The 25014-nt window shown below is 35.5% G+C and overlaps 1 protein-coding gene across 4 annotated transcripts in view; it reads right to left on the minus strand.

Moving 5' to 3' along the window:
- ZRANB3 (zinc finger RANBP2-type containing 3) overlaps positions 1-25014 on the minus strand; it is a 207197-nt gene that overhangs the window by 116834 nt on the left and 65349 nt on the right. For all 4 annotated transcript variants that reach the window (XM_032479349.1, XM_032479348.1, XM_032479347.1 and 1 more), the window contains one exon: positions 6657-6675. In XM_032479349.1, coding sequence (XP_032335240.1) covers positions 6657-6675 — 19 coding nt within the window. The remainder of the gene's footprint in view (positions 1-6656; positions 6676-25014) is intronic.

Here is a 25014-nt window from a genome sequence, read left to right on the forward strand (position 1 = left end):
CAGAAGCAGACTCACAGACACAGAAAACAAATTTATGGTTACCAAGGGGGGAAAGGAGGTAGGAAGGGATTAATTGGGAGTTTGAGATTTGCAGATACTAACTAATATAAAATAAACAACAAGTTCATACTGTATAGCACAGGAAACTATATTCAATATCTTGTAGTAACTTATGGTGAAAAGAATATGAAAATATATGCATGTTCATGTATGACTGAAGCATTATGCTGTACACCAGAAACTGATACATTGTAAACTGACTATACTTCAGTAAAAAAAAAAAAAATACACAAAAAAAGAAAAAAGGATACATTCACACCAATTTGTATAGTAGTACAATTTATAATAGGCAAGACATGGAAGCAACCTGAAAGTCTATCAACAGATGAATGAAAAAAAGAAGAGGCGGCATGCATATACACCCCCCCCAGAATATTAGTCAACCATAAAAAAGAATTAAATAATGCCATTTGTAGCAACATGGATGGACCTAGAGATTATCATACTAAGTGAAGTAAACTAGACAAAGACAAATATCATACAGTATCACTATATGTGGAATCCAAAAGATACAAATGAACTTATTTACAAAACAGAAACAGACTCACAGACATGGAAAACAAACTGATGGTTACCAAAGGGGAAAGGGAAGAAAGGATAAATTTGGAATTTGGTGTTAAAAGATACACACTATTATATATAAAATGGAGAAACAGCAAGGACCTACTGTATAGCACAGAAAACCATATTCAGTATCTTGTAATAACCTATAGTGGAAAAGAATCTGAAAAAGAATAGATATATATGTGTATAACTAAATCACTCTGCCATACACTTGAAACACTCTAAATCAACTACACTTCAATAAAAAATAAAAATTAAAAAAATACAAGGAAAATAACAACATATATAGAGATAACAAAGCTTAAAAAGTCATGATGTGCGGGAATAGAATAGGGGAAAAGCATATCTGAGATACAGTCTTCCTGTTACTTACATAATTAATCTCATGAGAAAAAGCATTATTATTTCATACTTTACACAAAGAAACTAATGCTCCAATATAACTAACATGTCCAATATGACACTGATAATAAGTGGTAGATTGTACAATAGGTAGAGAGATGGAAGTGCCACTAGAAGAATGCCTGAGAAGAGCAGAAGAAGAGAATGGAAGACATAGGTAGCAGCCACCTTGTCAAGTGCTTTATTCTACAGGCAACAGGGAAAAATGGAAAATTTAAGGACTTTAGCAACAAAAGAGTTGCCATTTTCATTTGATTCAGCTTTGTCTTTTGGAAAAAAAAAAGGAACACTCCCTAACTCATTCCATAAAGCCAGCTTTACCCTACTACCCAAAACAGACAAAGATATTACAAGAAAGGAAAACTACAGATCAGTATCTCTCATGAATAGAGATGCAAAATTCCTCAACAAAATATTAGCAAATCAAATCCAATAATGTTTAAGAAGAATTATACACTATGATCTAGTAGAATTTATCCTAGGTATGCAAGACTGGTTTAATGTTTGGTTGTCAATAAATGTGATTCACTACTGCAATAGAACAAAGAAGAAATAAATCGTATGATTATATCAGTTGGTGCAGAAAAAGCAGCTGATAAAATCCAACACCTAGTCATGACAAAAGCTCTTAGAAAACTAGGAAAACAGGAGCATTTCCTCAATTTGATACAGAATTATCATGAACTAAATGCTCTAATTGAAAGACATAGGGTGGCAGATTGAACAATAAAAGAAGAACCTACAATATGTTCCCTATGGGAGACCCACTTTAAGGAGAAAGGCACATATAGATTGAAAGTGAGGGGATGGAAAAAGATATTTCATAGAAATGGAAATGACAAGAAAGGAGGGGTAGCAATACTCATATCAGACAAAATAAACTTTTTAAAAAAGGCCATAAAGAAAGACAAAGAAGGACACTGCATAATGATAGAAGGATCAACACAAGAGGGTATCACACTTGTTAGTATATGCACCCAGTATAGGAGCACCTAAATACATAAAACAAACATAAACAGATATAAAGGGATTAACTGATGGGAATACAATAATAGTAGATTTTAACACCCCACTGACATCAATGGACAGATCTTACAAACAAAAAGTCAAGAAGGCAACAGAGATTCCAAATGACACAATAAAACAGACTTAATTAATATCTATAGGACACTACATCAAAAAAACCCAAAAACCCAGAATATACTTTCTTTTCAAGTACACATGGAACATTTTCTAGGATAGACCACATACTAGCAAACAAAACAAGCCGAAACAAATTTAAAACGATAGAAATTATTTCAAGCATCTTTTCTCACCATAACACCATGAAACCAGAAATCAAAAAATGAAAGAGAAATGAGAAAAAACAAAAAAAAAGATCACATGGAGACAAAACAACATGCACCTAAAAATCCAATGGGTCAACAATGAATCAGCAATTCTAAGGAATTTCATAGCAATACAGGCCTTCCTCAACAAACAAGAAAAATCTCAAATAAAAATCTAAATCAAATAAAAAATCTAACCTACCACCTAAAAGAATTAAGGAGAAAAAGAGAACTAACAAAACCTAAAATCAGCAAAAGGAAGGAAATAAAAAAGATCAGAGAGGAAATAAATGAAACAGAGGTTAAAAAATAGAAAAAAATTAATAAAAGCAAGAGTTTTTTTTGAAAGGATAAAAAAATCAAAAGCTGTTCTAAAATTAAAAATTTATTTTTAAAAAGGACATTCAATAAATAATAAAGCTGGCCTTAGAAATGAGGAAAGAAAGGAAGCAGGCAAATAATACTGGTTTAGAGGAATACAGACGGTCTCAACAGCACAAAATGTTAATGCCATCACTTTCATTCTCTCATTCACCTTCATTCATTTGAGCACTGTGTCCTGCCGATTCTTCTGAACTTAAGCATCCTGTTTCAAAACATAGTAAGTCTGGTACCTGGAGACTTTGTATAGAAAATCAACAAAAGACTTGCGAGCTGGATTATTTCAGGTTAGGTATCAGCTCTCAGCATATTCTAGCTGCATTTACTTAATATATCTGTGCCTCTGCTTTCTCTTCTGGAAAATGGTGGTTCTAAATACTACTACTACTGTTCCACAGGGTTGTCCTGAGGATGCACTAAATTAATACATGTAAATCACTAGAACAGAAACTGGCACATATGTGCTAATTAAGTATTAACTCCTTAATCAGTCCATTCACTCAACAAAAATGGGTGGGCAGAGAAGGGTTATGAATCAGATGCAATAAGAGCTCAAAGTGGAAAATGTTCAATTCAACCTGGGTCTGGTAAACGGTAATTAGCATATGTAGAAGCAAATGGAATAAAAATTGCCATCTCAGCTCACTTTGTCAAACCAAGGTAGGCTTATTTAAAAGGAAAATGAAAATTCTTCAGGTCTAGTTTAATTTCTTAGTCCTCAAACCTATAAAGTTAATGTTGGCAGAGTCTGTATCACAGTATCAATGTTAAGGTCTTCTGATCAGAACTAATCTTCCAAAGGAGTTCTTCATTGTGTCCAGACACCTACAGATTTCTGCCTGTGGAGAAACTGACAAGGCTTTTCAAACTTGACCTCAGCCTGCAGAAAAGCTTCTGCAAGCATTGAACGGGTGTCACAGCCTCTCCCCTCCAAACTCCTCTTCCAGAGAACCACCTTCACCAAAAGAAAAGCATCCGTAATGATAACTCTATGGCCTCTGTTCCAAATATTTATCTATTGGTATGTCCCAAAACAGCCACAAAGTAAGCCAAGCCAAGTGAGTTAGCCTTGACAAATGGTTTCCTTTTCTTTTGAAAAAGGACGGAAAGCAATACTTTACTTAGTATACTATTCCCCTGATGCTAAATGTTTTCTCAAGTAAGGGGAAGGAAACTTTGGAAAAGTTGTCTGCGTGTATACATGTGTGTACGGCGGTTGGGGGAGGGGACTAAGTAGAGTACTAACAAAAAATGTTACATAGGAGGAGGAAAGTAGGAATTTTCTGACTTTGATAATAGATTCAATAGTCAAGGTAGAATCCATGTACTGACAAAATTTTGTCCCTAGTGACACAGTATCAGGCTATTCACGCAAATGCAGGATGTTAATCCCATTTTTCTTAAGTAAAAAAATTAACATTACAAAAATTTCCTGAACACCAAGTTTCTACAAAGAATAACAGCCTTTAAATACCTGACAAATAAAGTAGGAAGTGTGTAGGTTTAATATTTTCCCCCAAGTATATCCAATTAAATTACCTGGCTTGTGATAATGTGAAACTACATTTAACTATATTTAAAATCTTTTCATGAATAAAAATTTTCAATAATTTTCAATTGAACAATAGCAGAACAAAGACAGTGGTTCAAAAAAACTACTGAAAAACAATTAAGATAATAGTACAACAGCCTGACTACAGACTGTGGCCTGAATTCCCTTATTAAAGAAATACAAAATTCACAAAAGTTTCTGCATATTTACTACCTATTTCTTGAAACAACACTTGATTACCATTAAACCAAGAAGAGGAAAAGGGAATTAAAACAGTATAAGCTAGGTTTGCAAACTTAATTTTATTGAACGTTGCAGCTTTGTTGATTTTGTGAAGTATAGTTTTATAACTGAAATACGCAATGATCACACAATTAGACAATTAAACAGAACTTAACTCATCATTCTAATTTTAAGTTACTAACTATCATATACAATGTGTAGCTTATATAATTCCACAAAGATTGAAGACATTAGGAAAAGATAAAAGTGGAAAAATAATAGAAGAGGGGGCAGTTACACTGTGACGGAAGTGAAGGAAGTCATTTGTTTCTAAAGCGAGGGAAGCAACATCACAGCAGACAGCTAAATTACACAATACTCCAAGTGGGTATTCGAGCATCTAAAAACAGTAGGTTCAACAACAGAGATATAAAATTGCTCTCCTAAAGCTTTTAGCTATTATTTGTTGAGTCAAATATTCATCACATCGAAATATATGTTTTAAAAATCAAAATGTGGTTGACCTCCAAATGATAAGCTCCATTTCCTTCTCTGACTTTACTACCATTTTGTGATTACAGCAAGAAAAGAAGAACAGTATTAAGAAACAGAATGAAGGTTAAGGCAGGGTTCATGTAATTTACATATATACAGGTTCTTTTTACTTCAAGACTTCTAATTTACTAACCTTCATCCATACTAACTCAGTAAGATTCCACAGAAATGGCATTTTATGGGGGAGGGTATAGCTCAAGTGGTGGAGCACACGCTTAGCATGAACGAGGTCCTGGGTTCAATCCCCAGAACTTCCATTAAAAAAAAATCTAATTAAAAACTAATTAGCCCCCCAAATAGAAACTTCTGTTCATTGTTTCCCAAATGTCTGTGTTCTGTCTCTTTAATTACATTGTTGAAGTTCTATCTGTAACATCTAGTTTAAACAAATACTATACAAATAAACATATATAAAACAGAAACAGACTCACAGACATAGAATACAGACTTATGGTTGCCAGAGGGAGGAGGGTGGGAAGGGATAAACTGGGAGTTCGAGATTTTCAGATACTGACTGGTATATATAAAAGAGATAAACAAGTTTATACTGTATAGCACAGGCAAATATATTCAATACCTTGTAGTAGCTCACGGTGAAAAAGAATATGAAAATGAATATATGTATATGCATGTATGACTGAAGAATTGTGCTGTACACCAGAAATTGACATAACATTGTAAACTGACTATAACTCAAAAAAAAAAAGAATATAAACAAATACCTATAGAATGAAGATTTAAAACTAAAAACTTTGGTAACTATAAATCAGCATAAACCAAGATACTCTATATCAACACTTTGCATGGCATTCACATTCATGTTATATTCTTATTCATTTTCTTCCTGAAGAAGAGACTGTCAACATAAGCCAGTGGTGAGTCTATATATAACTAAAACTATAAGACAGTTAATTGGGAGAATCTTTTATGGTTTCACTTCTATTTTCTAAAAAATTCAGTACCCATTTTCTTCATTTCTAACATATTTTTAAATGTATATGTTTTGCTGTTATCCCTAAAGGCATCATGAAATCAGCAGCACATTTTTCAAAATATTTAAAGTCAGAACTTTATTGATTTACGTTAATCTGAGAATGTACATAGAGTATCATAGTTTATGTAATAAGAAACCCCACTTTAGTGGAAAAAACATGAATATGAATATATACAAGTACACGCTACTTAAAGGTATCAATTTTTCCAGTGATAGTAAAATACCACTTTCACATTATGTTTCACACTCATACAAAACAATTAACAATAACCTTTAAAACAAAATGTTAAAAAATTAGCTTCAAAGCAAGCAGTATTATGACAAGTAGGAAAAGAGTTCAGCTTCATTTGGGCTGCATCCATGCTTCTGAACGCAACAATATAGAATTTTGGATCACTGTTGTTAACACTCACATGCTCCAAATGTACACCTTGCACACACATTCATACACACACTCTCATTCTCATTCTCTCTGCCCTCCTCTTCTCTCCATATATAGACATATATTTAATATGAAAGATACAGAGTATATGGTAAATAGTCAATATAACTGGTTGGGAAATTTTATAAAAGACATAAAAATCATGAAAATACTTACTTCATCAGCCACCATACACCTGGAAAAATATAAAAATAAAAGCAAATTAATGTCTTAATTACCAAAGTCAACCATTTATAAAGTTCTGATTAAGTAGTTTCCCACAAAATAGTTTAGAAATGTTAAAGTCCTAAGCCAGACAGGTGTTTATAAGGGTGCATGAGAATATGGGCCACTGATTTTAAGGCTCTCCAGCTGCCAATGGCATATGGCTACGTGGAAGTGCCAGAGTTTCAGATGTGCTGCTTCCCACTGCCCACCCATGGCAATATGCAGAGGCCCCTCGAAAATGTGAGCGAAATGAGAAGTGATTGTACCAATGACTTCTCTCCTCACCAACAAGCCTTAAAATTGGTCTTTCCTAGAGATCAGAAGAATGTTGTAATAAGTGCATTAGTATGTTGCACATACAATTGTATGTGCTATATTATGTATCCTAATCCTATTTTCAGGCTGAATTTTGGTTTCTACTGTTATTTTACTAAATTTTCTTTCTTTATTCTCTTATTAATCTATAGAAATAAATTCTATCCACCGAGAGGAGGAGTGTATAGCTCAGTAGTAGAGCACATGCTTAGCATGCACGAGGTTCCAGGTTCAATCCCCAGGACTTCCATCAATCAATCAATCAATCAACAACCCTAATTATCTCCCATCCTCAAGAAAAAAAAATTTAAAAAAAAGTAGATTCTATCCATCGAAAATTGAGAATGGGGGCATAAAGTGAGGTTCTAAGTAGAAGAAAAAAGCAAAGAATAGCAGATATGGTCAGGATCACAAGGGGTCCCGTAGAGACAGTGAATACATCATAAGGAGAAAAACTAATCTCTTAACTAAGAGGATTTCTAAGCAACCTAAAAAACCAAAACCAAAACAAAACAAAAAACCCCCAAAAAACTGGAGTATTAGCAAAATCATAAAGGAATCAAGTCTCTATTTGTATTTTTCCTTTTTTCATTCCCAATGGCCTTAACATTATACAATGTTATATGGTTTCTTTTAACATAACACACAAGTGAAGAATTTGGTAATAAATATATTATCAAGGAATGCGTTACAGGGAAAATAGAATTTCATTCTTAAAATGAAAAAAGATGCCAGGTATATAAGTATTTTCATGGAAAAGTAAAATACAAATACTTTAACTGAAATTTAAAATATATGCAAGAGTAAAAAGTTTATTACATTTTTTGCTAACAAGCCTAAAAACTAGAAAACGAAAAAGCAATACTTTGAAAAACACGATTTATTTCCAGGAAGATTCATATGTATACCTGCTTTTTCATTTTAAAATACAACTCAAATTTGGTAAAGATGTCACTTGAAGTATATATTATTTATTAAGTGCCTTCTATGTACCTAGCCCTATTCTAAGTGCTAAGGATATAGCAGTGAATTTAAAAAAGTCTTCCTCATCGAGGGTGACAGGAAGAATTCCTGACAATAAACAAACATATGATTCAAGTAGTGCTATGTTCTATTAAAAAAATTAAAAGATGTTAAGGTGGAATAGGGGGTGTAAGGGAGGATCTATTTCATAAAGTGGTCAGGAATAATCTTTACCATTAGGCAATTCAAACAGATTTGAACAAGTCACAAGTTTAACGAGGAAGGCAATCATGAGAAAATCTGGAGGAAGAGTATTCTCAACAAACTGATGAGCAAGTGTAAGGGCCTTGAGATAAGATGGTTATCACATAGTTAAGTAAGAACAAGGAAGCTAATGTGATTAAAGTGCACAGATTCATGGTAATTGGTAGAAAATAAGGTTGGAAGGTGCCTGGAGATCTGACCATGGAGAGCTTTGTAAGCAATGGCACAAAGTCTGGATTTTCTTAGAATCCTTTGGAGGTAATCAGTATTTTACCTTTTAAATAGACTACTCTGGTTTCTAGAGAATAAACTGTAGAGGGCAAGAGCAGACGCATGGAGAGCATTCAGGAGGCACCTGCAGTAGACCAGGAGAGAAACATACATGGGTCCGTGGTAGAGGTGGAGGTGGTGAGAAGTGGTCAGTTTAGAGTTTAGGTACGTTTTGAAAGTATAGCCAATAAGGTTTGCTGACCAACTAGGATGTGGATGTAAAATGAGAGAGAGAAGTCAAAAATGAATCTTAAGATATTGCCTTAAGCAATTAACTGTGAAAAACGGTGGTGATGCATTTACTGAAATAGGACAGGCTAAGAGAATAGATTTGGAGATGACAATCAAAAGTTCAGTTTGGACATGTAACCTTTGTGATATCCATGGGATATCCAAGTCCAACTGTTGAGTGGGCCACTAGATCTGTGAGTCTGAGGAATGGTAGGGAATGGAGATACAATACAGCTGAGAGTCATTAGAATGTAATGGCACTGGAATGATCCAGGGCTTAAGGGATACTTGACTATGGTTTGTTCTTCTCTATGCCCAGTTCCAAGTTCCTTAACTTTCTTAAGTTAAGCAGCCGCTTTGACCTGCAGGCTGCGAGATAAGGTTTATAACTCTAGTGAAGTAACAGCAGAGGGAATTTAGCATAGAGCTAAATTGCCCTGTGGGTGGCTAACAGAAAAGCATCAGAGCCCCAGGCAATAACAGAGAGCTGTGAATCCCTGGAATAGTTTGGCTTTAAAGTACTGGAAAACCCGAGTGGTAAGATTACCTTTGAGCCCTCAGGATATGCTGGATTTTCCTAACATAAGACAGGTGGGTCTTCCCAACTTTGGAAACCAGGACAGTTCAAGTACATCCTTTAGGTATCTCTAGTGGGGCTGACTGTCCTTCAGCTTTAGGCATTTGCTCTATCCTGACCTCTGGGATTCCTTCTGTTAAGGATAGTTCAGCAACCAGACCTGATTTCCAATGAGCCATCACAGAAAAATAGGGCTACCAATATTAAGAGGCCCCAGCATGTGAGTATTTTCTTTTTTATTTTTTAGGCTGTTTTTTGGGAGGAGGGGGGAATTAGATTTATTTATTTATTTAATTATTTTTTTAAATGGAAGTACTGGATTTCGAACCCAGGACCTCATGCATGCTAAACACATGTCCTACAACTGAGCTATATCCTCCCCACTGGAGGCCTCGACATCTGAAAGAGCAAAATACAAGTGAATAATAAGAACACATATCTGGTGAAAGAGAAGTTCTAGAAAACACCTGCACAAAAACTGTTGCAGTAATTACATAAACTCTAATGCAACACACACATACACACACACACACACACACACACACACACTCTTGAATGATTTTCAAACTGAGTAGATGAAATTTTTTTAAACAGACGATCATTATTGACCCTTGAATAAGTAAACTGGAAGATAAAGTGCAAAGATTATCTCAAAGCACATAGAATAAACAGAAATAGTAAAGAAAAAGGAAAAAAAAAAAAAAGACCTGAAGGATAGATCCAGAAAACTAGTATGTGAAAAACAGGTGTTCAAAAGGAGAAAAGACACACTGTCAGCAGACAGAGAGACCTTTAAATTAGAGGGCCCACGAAAGCATGGGTCCTTGACGCTGGTGTGAGGGAACTGGCAGCAGAGGCAGAGGGACAAAGTGAATGGCGTTTTTATTGCTCAGAAGAGGAAAAGGAAAGAAAGGGCTTGAGTGGGGAAGAGGAAGAAAGGCACTCGAGTGAGAAGGCACTGGGAGCAGTCAGCCAAGATGGCCAGTAGACACAGCTCCAGCTGTGGCTTGGGCCACATGGGCTTCTGCCATCACGTCCTCATTCTGGGTGTGCTGGAGTCAACTGCCTTTCTCTTTGTACTGGTTGCTGTCATGGCAGTTGTCAACAATCAAGGTGCTGGGGTGGGGGTGTCATTTAGCAAGCTAAAGTATTACAAGGACCATATAGTGAGGCTCCAGGTCCACTGGAAGTCAAATTCTCTGCCATCTTTGGCTTCACAGGTTCTAACCAGTTCTTGTTTCTTCTCTTTGCAGCTGCCTTCTGAGACTTAGATAAAAGTAATCGGTTTCTATTCGAGGGAGGGGCAGGGATATGATCCTGGGGGGCAACAGCCTTGGGAACAAAAATTAATTTTAATCAGAATGCTGGCAATCTAATGGACCCAGTGTCCCCCAGAGAAAACCATCTGAAGCCTGGGAGACTTTAGCTTTTCTATAAACAAGAGGCAGAGGTTGAGGGGGACCTTTGTTTCTGCAGAATTCAAAGGTATTGTTATGTATATTCCTTGAGAAGGAACCAAGACCGTTCCCCAAGGCTGTACTACTGTTTCTCCACTATTCCTTCCTGCATTCCTTCCCTTCCCTGACTAACAACTGTTTAAATCTCTCCTTTGGAATTCAGGGAAAGTCAAGGAGGCTGAATAAAGCCTATTTCTTACAAAGAAGAAATAGGGGGAAAGATTTGTACCAGGGAGGACCACAGGGTCCTGCTCAGTATCAACACCATATGAAGGAGAGACAACAATTAAGTAAATAATAAAAGAAAATTTCTCTAGGCTGAAGAAACATCTCTGTTGGATAACTGAAAAGGGTAATTGAGACAGGAAGGAAGGGGGCAGGAAACAGCCATTGAAGGAATGTTACAGCAATTAGCACCAAAATGGTGGAAAAAATCAACTTCCAATAGACGTTGAGGCCTAAGTGGCAGGAGATTTGACCTCCAGTGGACCTTGCACTTCATTATACATACTGTAGTGTACTAGCATGGTGACCGACACACCCACAGGCTCCATGACAGCTCCGAAGCTAACCATGAAAGGTCAAAGAGAGGGCAGTGGCCCAATTCCTAGGAGTCCCCAGCTCCTCCCCAAAGTAGTTGGAATGGTCCTCTCACTTGTGAGCATATAAAATCCAGCAACACAGCAACTTTCAGTCACTCTCTCTTTCTTGCCTTCTGAGATGGCCTGCACTCTGTCTAAGGAGTGCATACCTCTCTGAATAAACTGACTTTTACTTAGCTATGGCTTGCTCTTGAATTCTTTCCTGTGTGAAGACAAGGACCTTCACTTGGCAGGGCGTGTCCCAGGGACTCAACCAAGACCTGGAACTGAGACCTGGGACAGGGCCATCCTCACATGCCCCCTTTTTTCCTGTATCAATTGTGAAGGAAAAGCCCAGCTGGGCTAACAAGCTAAGTCACAAATCTAAGTGTGGTAAGTGTTGGTTTACTGATCTAAATTCTGCCGGGCTAACTCGTAAATCTGAAGTTTAGTGTCAGTTTACTGGGCTAACAAGCTAACTGGTAAATCCAAGCTCAACAAGTGTCAGTAACGTGATCTGTTCCGAACTGATAAGCTCCAGTGTACTGATTCCTTGCTTTTTGTTGTTTAAGCCTTATTGGCTAATAGCCCCATACTTGTAATTAACCCTATAAAACCTCATGTGCACGTCTTGGAGGTGCTCAGAGCTTTGGAGCAGAAGCCCCTCTGAGCCCGCCGGCGTAATAAATCTGAGTACTCCAACCCTCCGAGTGGTGCTTGTTTCTTGGCTGGCCTGTCATTTCCGTAACATAGTAAGCACCTTTCAGACTGAACTGAAGAGAAAAGACAAACATCTATTCATATCCTTATAAAATTCATTAACCTTTTTTTAAATTGAAGTATAGTCAGTTACATTGTGTCGATTTCTGGTGTACAGCACATAAAATTCATTAATCTTAGAAATAAAGAGAAAACCTTTTAAATGTTCAGACAGAAAGAACAATTATCCATAAAGGGAAAAAGCAAAACTGTCATTGTATTTTTATTATCAACACCAGAAGCTAAAAAACAATGGAAGTTAATCTAGACTACTTGAAAGAAAAGCAGAACTCATGGATCTTATATCCAGATGAGATATACATTATTCATAAGGGATGGAAAAAAACTATCTGAGGCTAACATCTTCAAGATTATACCGTTCTAGCAAACCATCTGAGGAAAAGTACTTAAGAAAAATAACCAAACAATAAAAACACCTTAACATAGTTTTATGATAGGAGATGAAAAGGAAACCTGTTAAGCAATTAATTCAATGAATGATGTTATTCGAAATGAGGACTCTAGAAGCAGAAGGGACACATTCTGAAAATCTGAATGCGCAAAATTGAAGGGAGGTAACAAAGGAGAGGGGGTGTTAAAATTATTCTAAAACAGAATACCAAATAGGTGATATTTAAAGTCAGGAGACTAAAGGAGATTACCAAAGGAGAAGAGAAGACTAAGCCCTGAAGCACTCCAACAATTAGAGGTCACGAAAAGGAGAAGGATCCAGCAAAGGAAACTGAAGAGTGTCCAGTAACATAAAAAGACACAAAAAGAATACAGTGCCCTAGAAATCAAGTAAAGAAATTGTTTTGAGAAGGAGAAAATGAGCAACTGTATCAAATGCTGCTGAGAACTCCAGAGAAGTGAGGTCTAAGAATTGATCCTTTGTTTTGGCAAGAGATCGTTCATAACTCTGACAAGAGAAACTCTGATAGGACAGTAGGGAACAAAAGCCTCACCTGAATGGATTCAAGAGAGAATGGGAGGAGAGGAAGGGGAGAGAGTGAGTATAGATTATTGTCTTAAGGAATTATCCTCTAAGGAGAGCAAAGAAATATGGTAGTACCTGGCAGGAAAACTAGAGCCCAGAGAAGATTTTTAAAAGATAGACTAGTATAACATAACCCAATAAATATCTTATTGACTCTATGAGTGTAATATCTAGCAGGAAGATATAAATGTGGATCAGGAACTTGGGAATCAAGTCAATACAATAATGAAAGAGAAAGTAGCTATGCATGATGATGACAACAGAAGAAGAAATGAATGGGGTTCAGTGTAAACTGCAAAAAGTGGGGGAAATTTTTTCATGACTAGGACCTTGGGAAACATTCTTACTTAGAAAGCAAAGGAGGTGGGTGGGTATAGCTCAGTGGCAGAGCACATGCTTAGCATGCCTGAGATCTTGGGTTCAATCCCCAGTACCTCCACTGAAAAAAAGAAAGAAAGAAAGAAAAAGAAAACAAAGGAAATGAACCAGAAGTATTCAAGGAGGAAGAGAATAAGAATCAGGGTCTAAGAAGTCCAGGGGAAGCACATTCGCAACAGGGTAAAGAGTTAATGGTGTCAAATGCAAGATGTTGCAAAGGATGATGGCTAAAAGGCCACCAAACTAAGTTATCAGGAGCTCACTTGTCAGCATTATGCAAAAGTGGTTAAGAGGATTTTGGATAGTAAAAAAGGGAGGCAACAAATACAGAGGAAGCAGAAAGGAATTTTGGTAGCAAAATAAATAAATAAAAATAGGGCAGTAACTATATAACATGTTGGAAACCTGAATGGTGAGCATGAAGTCAACAGCGAGAAAGAAAACAAGAAAGATGACGGATGGAGATCTGAATGTGCTACCGAAGACATAAAAAAGGGAAATACGGCTAATCTGATTTCTCACTTCATGGAAATTTTACACCACATTTGAATGAAACTAAAGTCTACTTTGTAAATGAAGGACTGCCCATAATCACATTATATCCATGGAAATAAAAACAGCTTTTTCTCCTACTGGGAAATGGCAAATACAATTGAAGTTATAGGGATTTTAACCTACAGCTGAAAAGAAAACTTCCTTCAATGAAGAATATCCACTGAATTTGCCAAACCTGGTTTGGTGTGCCAACAGCTATACAATTTTATCTGAATTTTACAAGCAGTTCAGTTTTCCATTTTTACAAAAAATAAATAATACTCTCTGTTCCAAATTCATTGTTAACTGCTTGAAACATATATCCAGCTTGGCTGCAGACATCAAAAAGCAACTTTTCATTTCACGGAGTTGTTTCCAAAACCTTGAGGCTCCTTACATAAATCATCCACTTACGGTATCAAGACATACACACTCTGGCATTTGCAGCAGCCATATCTATGGACACACATACTTAGTGTTTGCTATTTTTAACCCCAATTCTTATACAGATATAAAAGAGAAAACTGAACAGCATTATACTCTACAGAGAATCATTTTACACATCAGCTAAATTTCTAAGCCAAGACTCACTGAACTGAACAATTTGTGTTTAACCTGAAGCTCTTTTCCAATTTCTTCATATTAAAAACTACCTTTTCTGTAATTAACACCCATAACTCTTATGAATAAATCATGTTCATAAAAAGAAAACAGAAAAACTCTCCAAGAAAATTAGTTTGGATTATACTGAAAAGCTAATGAGGTGAACGTATATAAGACAAATGCTCTAAATCTGTTTTAAATCTTAAGTACAGAACTCAGGACTCAGTATCTGAAAACAGGATTTGCTTAATCAATTACCATGGATGCTTTGGTCTCAGAAGTGGGCTATTACCCAGGAAGAATACTGACCTTTTGGATATTTACATGTAATCATCTATTAGCAGGAATCAACAATTTAATATACAAATGGTTGATAACATACTACCATACCACTCTTTAGTATGGTATATTTGACCAATGCTAATTTAATGTTACTTTAATGAACTCCACCCACTGTCTCCTACAGACCAAACTGCAGGGCCGTAAGTTCAGAGGACTAAGTCATAGTATTTTTCCAGGCACAGTGCTGTCTTAAAATATCTTCCACATAACTATAAAAGTTCAATATGATAAAGTGGCCTTTATTTTATTTGTTTAGCTTTAATATTATTTAGTTTTGAAACTGGGGATACATTCATATGCATATGATTCAAGAGGTACAAAAGCAGAAAATCTTTCTCCAGGCCCTGTTCCTCAAGCGTGTCACAGATACTGGCTGCTCTGGAGGCAATAAAAAAACCAATCTCTTGTGTAGACTTCTGGAAATACTCTCTGCAAGTACAAGTTACTATGTGTGTGTGCGCACGTGCATGTTTATATAGTATTCATATAGATAGATGTCACAAATAATAACAGAAGATTTACCCCTTTCCTGATCTTGTGTAAAATCCCAAAAGTGCACAATATAACACTGTAACATGATACTAACATGCAACATGAAAAAGAAAAAGGAAAAATATTGAGGTTGAGAATCAGAACAAAAAACCCCTTGCTTTGGCAAATGGCAAATATATACGGTCAGGAAATCTTCAGCTTTAGCTCTCATCTAGCTTGACCTCTTCATAATGTCTGGGACTGAACACCCACTTCCTGGAAAAGCTCTCCTGGACCCCCCAGCTGCTCCTGATGCTCCTCTTAGCTCTCTTCTCCGCCTCAATCTCTGGTGCCTCCTCTTCTGCTCACCCTCTTCAGTGACTAATCTTTAGTTAACTTCTCTTGTAACTTTCTAAAGCTATCATCCATTCTCATACTTTACGTATGACACATTTACAAGCCCTAAATCTGCACCTAAGGCTTTTAGCATGTGCTCCGGATAGATCCACATTTAAAACCTCTTTTTGAACTTTTCCCCCTGGATATCCTGAAATTATTATGACATAAAGTGCATGTTTATGTTGAAACTAAAGCTAATTAGTTTAAGCTAGATTTAAAAAACAAAAATAAAAACCTCTATAGGAAATATTTAAACAATTGATTCAAGTCTGTGATTCTTACCCTTGGGTCAGAAATGTCTGTTAAAAACTATAAAACAACACTATTTTTCTTGGTTGCATACCAAATCAGTCTGCTCCATTTCTGTAAAAGCGTAAGCACTGATCTTATTTGCAAGCAAATAATTAAATATATCCTAGACCTCTATATCCAGCTTCTTAGTCTATTCTGCTTTATGAAATGTCTAAGCCAAGTAAGCTGAGCTGTGATAAATTGAGATAAGCTAGTACTTTGTAAGTGGAAAGATACCATAAAAGCTTTATTGTTCTTATAGTGGTGATGATAGGTTCTGTTCAATAAAATCCAAATAATTATATACACTCTAAGTAAATATTGGCAAAGGATAAAGGGGAGTGACAGAGGACAGTAGCTTCTAATTTAGCCGTAAAAAATGGAAGGAAATGTGACTTACTTTAAAAACTGGTTTTACAAACACTGTTTCCATGAGGATGCAGTGCAAGAAAAGAAACTCAACTCAAAATGGCTTAATCACTAAAGAGAATTAATATATCACATAATATATAAGAAGAAATCCAGGGATGGGATACTTCCAGGTGATTAAGTAGGTAACACACTCATGTCATCTTTCTGTTGTGTCATCCTAACTAGCTCTAGATAACATAACCTTACCCACCAATGTTCAGAAGCTCATGGAAGGTACACCCAAAGGATTCTAGAGTCTGTTGATAGGGAAGAAAAAGACTTCATGTGAAATGACTCACATCTGCTGTGTATGTTATGACTTTGAAAAACAAGTTAAAATAACACTTAGTGTTTTCTTTTGTTTTAGTTCTTTTCACCCATTATGAAACACCAATCACATACAGCAAGGACATAAAAGCCTGGTAATAATTTCAAGGTACATGAGAGATGTGGGGTATTATAAACAAATCCTTTGTGTATACCAAAACCCAAACGTTTTCAAAAGAACTACATTTTCTGTTCATGAGCTGTAAAAAAAATTAAACAAGTCCCTAATGCTTGCTAATATCTTGAAAATATTATGCTTCAGTAGTCTGACTTCATTAGCACAAAATTGCCCTATAACTTTTACTAATAAAGAGCAAAACAGGAAATAATCTCTGCATCCTCCTAGATGGTTTTACAAAAAAGATGTATCTCAGCTGTTTTGAGAAAATTATTATTGTTTTCTGGGTGTATAATAATTCCCACTGGGCCATTATATCACACATTAGCTTTTACATAATTATTTATAAAAGTGAAGGTCAAAAAAGTTGATTATTCCTGCAGCAATTAGTGGAGAATTTTTAGGGCTTAATTAGATAATAACATCAGAATATTTTGGAGTTAAAAACAAAAATATAGTTCATATAGAAAGCAACGAAGAAGTAAGTCAGGTCTGCTTGATCTAGTCTAACGTCATTTTATAAGAAGTAAACATGATTCACAGTATTAAAATTACTTAATAAAGACAGGTGCACCATTATACTTAAATGTTGATAGGTAGATGGAGGAATAAGTTAAATAGTTTTATTACAAACTGAGAGCTCTCTCAGAATACAGTAGGACAATAATCTTTTGTTTATAAATTCCTCTTTGCCTAGTTTTTGGATTTATTGAATTACATGTTAATAAAGCCTGGGCACTTCTATTACAGTCTCTATCTTGTGGAAATGTAGCCATGAATTAGGGCAAATGTATATCAAAAACTATTTTCAATTTCAATAACAACCAAGCACATGTTATTCATTTGGTCATTCAACAAATATACCTTTGAGCACAGGCACAGTGCTAGGCTCTTAGTCTGAACAAAAGACAAACATATAAGCAAATAAGTGTACTAAATGGTACTGATGTTATGGTAGAAGTCCTTTCAGGGTAAAAACTATAACACAAGAGGGGAGAGTAGTCACTTCTTTCCAAATGTGCAATAAAGGTTACATTGAGAAAGACATGGTGAAATATTAAAATATTGGCCGGGTTCAAAATTAATGCCTCAAGCAAGTCCTCATGTCTGAGTAATCATCAAACTCATGTCAAAGGAAAATATTCTCCAAAAGCCTTATTGTTAATTTAAAAAAATTTATGTTAAGTAAGTACAGACCCAAAACTAGGTATAAATTATTTATAGATTTTATAAAGTATTTTAAAAATGAGAACACATTTACAAAATTAAGACTAAACCACAAAATAAGAACAATCGATTTAACAATATTAATTTAATATGATAGACAGAGTCATTTTGCAGAAACTAAATTGATGCTTTGGGGCTTTATGGTGAAAAGAAACAGCCTCTTGTCCATTTAATATTTAAACTATCCATATCCTGTATTTACTTTTTCAGCAAGAGGGAATTGAGTCTAGCTGCACAAAATAAAAAGCCAAATGCTAATGGTCAAAATAGACCGGACTGTTTTCCCCCTTGCTACCCACTCCTGTCACTTAACAGGAGGCTTGGAGTTGGGTAGTCCACGCTGGAGTGGCAGCCAGGATGTCAGAGCCACACCTCTGCAATCTTCTTGTCCTTCCTTCCTGGTAGGTTAAAAGATAGCTGTCACAGTTCCAGGTTTGGCATCATTGTTTGATGCAGGAAGGAAGGAAGAGGACAAAAGGGCATGTGCCAATTTGAGCTGACCATATTTTAACAAGTTTTCCCAGAATCACTACCCAGCAAACTTCTACTAATGTCTCATTGGCCACGCTGTGTCACATAACCACTCCTAGTTGAAATGCAGCTTAGGAAAGCAGGGTTTTAGCTGGTCATCTAGACCAGACTCCCAAGGTTATGTCAGTGAGGGAAAAAGGGACTTGGGGAAAGAAACATCAGGCTCTGCCACAAATTCCAAACCCAATTTTAAGAAGTGATTTGGAAACACTGTGGACACCTCTATCACGTAAAGATCAAGTCAACTCTGAGGTGCTATTGAAATCTGTATCAAACAGTCATATAATAACTATGGCTGTAAGAAAGAGAAAAACTCTATTTCATACTATCAGAGTTACTGATAAGTTAAAGTTTGGAAGCTAAAAAAATCACCTCCATCATGAGTATGATGCTCTGTGTTCATGCACCCCTATGGGCCAGGTCATATCTCAATCAATCCACTTTTCTCTATTGTAACTGTTGTCAAATCCTTTATTCATTCAGCATTCCACAAGAAGTATTTGGTGTGGGTGTGGAGGGAAGGAGAGATGCCTCATATAACCCTAAATGCAAAAGACAGTACCAAATATACACACATCTGATTTTAAAGTAGTTATTCAGAAAATCCAGAATATTCTTATAGTACTGTTCTTTGGATTATACTCTAAAGGAAAATTCAGACTTAACAATAAACAGAAAGAATTCTGACTCCTTTAAAATAAGAGTTTGCACATTAGTGCCCATGGGCCAAATCCAGCCTACCAATTATTTCTGAAAATAAACTTTTATTGGAATACAGACCTGCTCATTCATTTACTATTGTTAATGGCTGTTCTTGTGCAACAAGAACAAAACTGAGTAATAGTGACAAGAGACTGTATGACATGCGAAGTCTAAAATATTTATTATCTGGCCCTTTATATAGAAATCCCTGTCTTAGAACATATCCATGAGGACCTAGAGGAAGTTTCTGGTGCAACGCCAACGGGTTTTGAGTTTGCCTTGTTATGTAAAACTTTCCTATTAAGACTGGATATAGAAACAAAATGTGGAATTATCAGAATATAGTGAACACCCAGAGCCCATACCAACAGATGGAATTTTATAAGAATAAGTTCAAAGCACTATGCTTGAGTATAAAAGCGGAATTGTAATTGAGGAAATACAAAATAATAGTTGAAAAAGAAATCAGATCCCATACATATAAAGAGCTACAATGATGTTATAGAGATAGCCGATTAGAGAAAAGTGGTCTCAAACTGATAGCATCTTGTGTTTCAATGTCTGTCAACAAATACTGAGGTAACATTATCACAATCAAGGTAATTAACATATCCATCATCTCCCACAGTTACCATTTTTTGTGTGTATGTGGTGTGTGTGTAAATCACACCTGAGATTTACTCTTAGCAAATTTCAATATATGTTAACTACAGTCACCATACTGTACATTAGGTATCCAGAACTTATTCATGTTACAACCCTTGATCAACATCTCCCCTTTTCCCCCACCCCCACAGCCCTTGATACCACTATTGTATTGTTACCATGTTTGACTTTCTTTTTAGATTCCATATATAAGTGAGTCACGTAATATTTGTCTTTTTGCATCTAGCTTATTTTGCTTAGCCTAATGTCTTTCAGGTTTGTCTATGTTGTCGTAAATGGCAGGACTGACTTCTTTTTTAAGGCTGAATAATATTCCATTGTATACAGATATAATATTTTATCTATTTATCCATCAACAAAGTGCTAGCTTATCTTGGCTACTATGAATAATGATGCAATGAAGATGGGAATACAAAAATCTCTTATAGATAGTAATTTCATTTCCTTTGGATATATACCCAGAAGTGGGATAACTGGATCATACAGTAGCTCTATTTTTAATTTTTTGGAAGAACCTCCATACTATTTCTCATAATGGCTGTATCAATTTACAATGCCACCAATAGTGTGCAAGGGTTCCCCTTTTCCCACATCCTTACCAACATTTGTTATCTTTTGACTTTTTGATAACAGCATTCCTAACAGACGTGAAGTGATATCTCATTGTGATTTTTATTTTTATATCCCTGTGGATTAGTGACGTTGAGTACCTTTTCATACACCTGTTGGCTATTTGTATGTCTTCTTTAGAAAAATGCCTACTCAAGTCTTTTGCCCATTTTTTTGATCATGTTATTTGCTTTTTTGCTATTGAGTTGTATGTGTTCCTTATATTACTGGGAAATTAACCCCTGAATAGATATACACTTTGCAAATATTTTCTCCCATTCCATAGGTTTTTCTCATTTTGTTGATGGTTTTCTTTGCTGTGCAGATGCTGTCCCTCTTATTTATTTTTGCTTTTGCTGTTAAATACAAAATATCATTGGCTTCCCCAATGTCTAGGAGCTTACCCCCTATGTTTTCTTCTAGGAGTGTCAGTTTCAGATCTTATATTTAAGTTTTTAACCCATTTTCAGTTGACTTTTGTATATGAGGTAAGATAAGGACCCAATTTCATTCCTTTCAGTGTGGACATCTTGTTTTCCCAATACAAATTACTGAAGAGATTGTCTTTTCCCTACTGTGTATTCTTGGTGCCTCTGTTGAAGATTAGGTGAATGCATATGCATGACTTTATTTCTGGGCTCTCTATTCTTTTCCATTGGTCTATATGTATGTTTTTATGCCAGCACCATACTTTTTTGATTATTACAGTTTTGTAATATATAACTGATTCTTGAACAACATGGGTTTCAACTGTATGGCCACTTAAACATGGGTTTTTTCCAATAGTAAGTATTCCAGTACTACACAATTTGAGGTTGGCTGATTTGAATACACAGATGTGGAGGAACAATGGATGTAGAGGGCAAGTTACAAGCATTTTTGACTGTGTGCCCCAAGCCCTGTGTTGTTCAAGGGTCAACTGTTGCTTGAAATCAATAAGGGTGATGCCTCCAGCCTTGCTCTTCTTTCTTAAGATTGCTTTGGCTATTCAAGGTCTTTTGTGGTTCCATATGAATTTTAGGATTTTTTTTTCTATTTCTAAGGAAAATGCCATTGGAATTTTGATAGAGATTGCCTTTAATTGGTAAATTTCTTTGGGTAATATGGACATTTCAACAATTCTTCCAGTCCATGAACATCGGATATATTTCCATTTATTTGTATCTTCTTTAATTTCTTTCATCAATGTTTTATAGCTTTCAGTGTACAGATCTTTTACTTCATTGTTTAAATTTATTCCTATTTTATACTTTTTGATACTACTGTAAATGGGATTGTTTTCTTAACTTTATCTTTCTGATAGTAGTGTATAGGAACACAACTTAATTTTGTATACTGATCTTGTTTCCTACAACTTTACTAAATTTGTTTCTTGGTTTTAACAGTTTTATGATGTAGTCTTCAGGGTTTTTTATACACAAGTTCACGCCATCTACAGACAACATTTTACTTCTCCCTTTTACTACTTCTTCTCGAATTGCTCTGTCTAAGACTTTCAGTACTATGTTGAATAGAAGTGCAACAGTAAAAACACTACATTTCTGATCTATATGCATATTTGCATAAAAATTTATAGTCCTCAGGAGGATGTAGAATAAAATGGTTCCCGTGGCTACTTCTGAGAAGAAGAACTGGGGGATTAGGGCTTGAAGAGCAAGTGAAAGTGAAAAGAGAAAATTTTCACTGTATATTCTTTGTGCCTCTTTAGTGTTGTCCCATGTACATTTATTACCATTAAAGTAAATAAATAAAATTTTTTTAAAACCCTTATCTTTTCCAGAATCATCTTCAGATCTAAGCATAGGCCCTTCTCAAATGAAAGAGGTCTCCTCTGGAAATGAAACAACCAACCAATGCAACTGAAACAAGCCAAAAATTCAGTAAGGATACCCAATGCATTAGCTGGTTTTCATCACATTAGGAGAAATACTTTAATTGATTAGTTAGGTCCATAAATATCAGTTATTTTACATAAAACAAAAAAATCCAAGAAGATCACTGAAAGATGTGAAAAATTAAGAGATTATTTTCTTTTGAAAAAGAAGAGTACAGGTAAAGGGAGGCAATGAAATGTATAGCACAGAACTTGATATACTTAACACCAGAAAACAAGAATCAAAAACCGAGAGATGAATTTAAGAATAAGCATGTAAAATGTGGAGGGCAAATGGCCGTGATGCTTAATGATGTAGCTCTCAAAAGATACCAAAAGTATTTATGTGCAAGATGTGAAGAAACAGACACTTCTGCTACATATGAAAACAATGACCCTAAGTATAAACGTCTTCTCTGTTTTGTGTGTGTTTAGGGGGAGGGCAGGTAGGCAAAAAGGTTAAATGCTAACTTCAGGGTCACTCTTGATCTAGGGCTGTAAAACAGCAGAACACCATATTGAAAGCACAACAACCAACATGTTGCAAGAGTGCAGCAGGAGACAAGCAAGGGAAGTCCACTATATTCCACGTATATAATTACTTACTAATGAAAACAATGATGATTTTAAGCATCAAAAAAAAAAATTCAGATTAACACTGGATTCTTGGCCCAAGAAATTAATAAAGATTTTTGTAAAATTTAATTTTTTGTTGAGGGGGGAGGTAATTAGGTTTATTTATTTATTTTCAGAGGAGGTACTGGGGATTGAACCTAGGACCTCATGCATGCTAAGCATGCATTCTACCACTTGCGCTATACCGTCCCCTCTTAATAAAGATTTCTGATTAAAGAAAAGTTTTGAGAAGGAGCAGAGCTACACAAGCATGTTCAAATGCTATCTTTAGACTAGAAATCTTTCTTATTTCTTTATCAGAGTACATCCATTTAAAAATGACAATAAACAGATTTTCTTTAGAAGACATAAACCCACAGGACAGAAGGAGAAAACAGCAAGCAAATTTCAGAAGGTGGAAAGCAGATGAACAACTGAAAAATGTCTTGGGAAATCTGACAAGTAGAGAGCCCTACTTCATCAGAACATAAAGCTGAAAAGCAACTTGATGGGTACTGAAGAACCCCTAAAGAGCTTAGAGTGGCAGAACAAGGTAATTCTGCAGGTAGGGTGAAGATAGGGAAGAAAACAGGATGATTGGTTAAAAATTTATGAAACAATGAGACTCCCAGATCCCCTACTGGATACAATGTCCTCCCATACCCTATCAAAACTCTGAGTTTATCCTCAAGAGGGGAAACAAGTATATCACTAAACAGAGATAGATCACTAGGCATTAAGAGTAGCTAATAATATAAAAGACAGAATTAAAAATACACAGAAAAAAAGCAAGTTGAAAGAAATAGTGACTTCTTTAAAAGAAGAGAACTCAAGAAAAGTCATCCTAAGTAGCCTCAGAGAAGAGATCTCACCCATGAATCAAGAACAAAATGCTAGTAAGAGGAAATACTGAGAGAACAAAAAATAATTCTTGGGAATTAAATACGTAATAGCAGAGATTAAAAGCTCAATAGAAGAACTGGAAGATAGAGTTGAGGAAAATTCTCACAAAGGAGGGCAAAAAGACAATGGACTGAAAAACAGGAAAAAAGATTAAAAACATTAGAAGACCAATTCAAGACATCTATTATCTGGGGGGAAGGTATAGCTCAGTGGTAGAGCACATGCTTATTAGCATGCACGAGGTTCTGGGTTCAATCCCCAGGACCTCCATTAAAATAAGTAAATAAAGAAATAAACCTAATTACCCCCTCTTTAAAAATTAAAATAAAAATTAAAAAATCTATTTAAAAAAAAGATGTCCAATATCTGAATAATATGGGGAGGGGGAGAAAATAATAATGTGGGGGGAAAAGGAAAAAGAAAAAAAACAATGTGGAGAAAACAAGGATATAAATAATGTTAATAATTCTTTCAAAATTCCTCAGCTAAAAGAAATGAGTTTCCAGTGCCTAGCACAAACTATGAAATAATCCAATAGATAATATCTAAATTGCAAAATAAAAAAGTTGCAACATAAGCACATTATTATTAGAGCTATGGTATGAATAACCAAAGACTTAAAGAGTTATAAGGAATAGTTCTAGAGGATTGGAAACTCTGTAGAGAAAGGCAGGGGGACAGTAGGATAAGGCTATTTTTCATAAGGAGTCTCATAGCACAAATTTTTGATAAAAATTAAATCAAGACCTTTCTAGTAGGTAGAAACAAATTAGCTTCAAAGCAATTGTCTAGAAAGATTCATTTCTTAATTAAGAGAACTATGGTTTCTTAGTGACATGAATATATCACTGGAAATGTGCCTTTTCACTATTTTAAATTCAAATAATCTGCTT

This window comes from Camelus ferus, chromosome 5, assembly GCF_009834535.1.
Source record: "Camelus ferus isolate YT-003-E chromosome 5, BCGSAC_Cfer_1.0, whole genome shotgun sequence".
NCBI lineage: Eukaryota > Metazoa > Chordata > Mammalia > Artiodactyla > Camelidae > Camelus > Camelus ferus.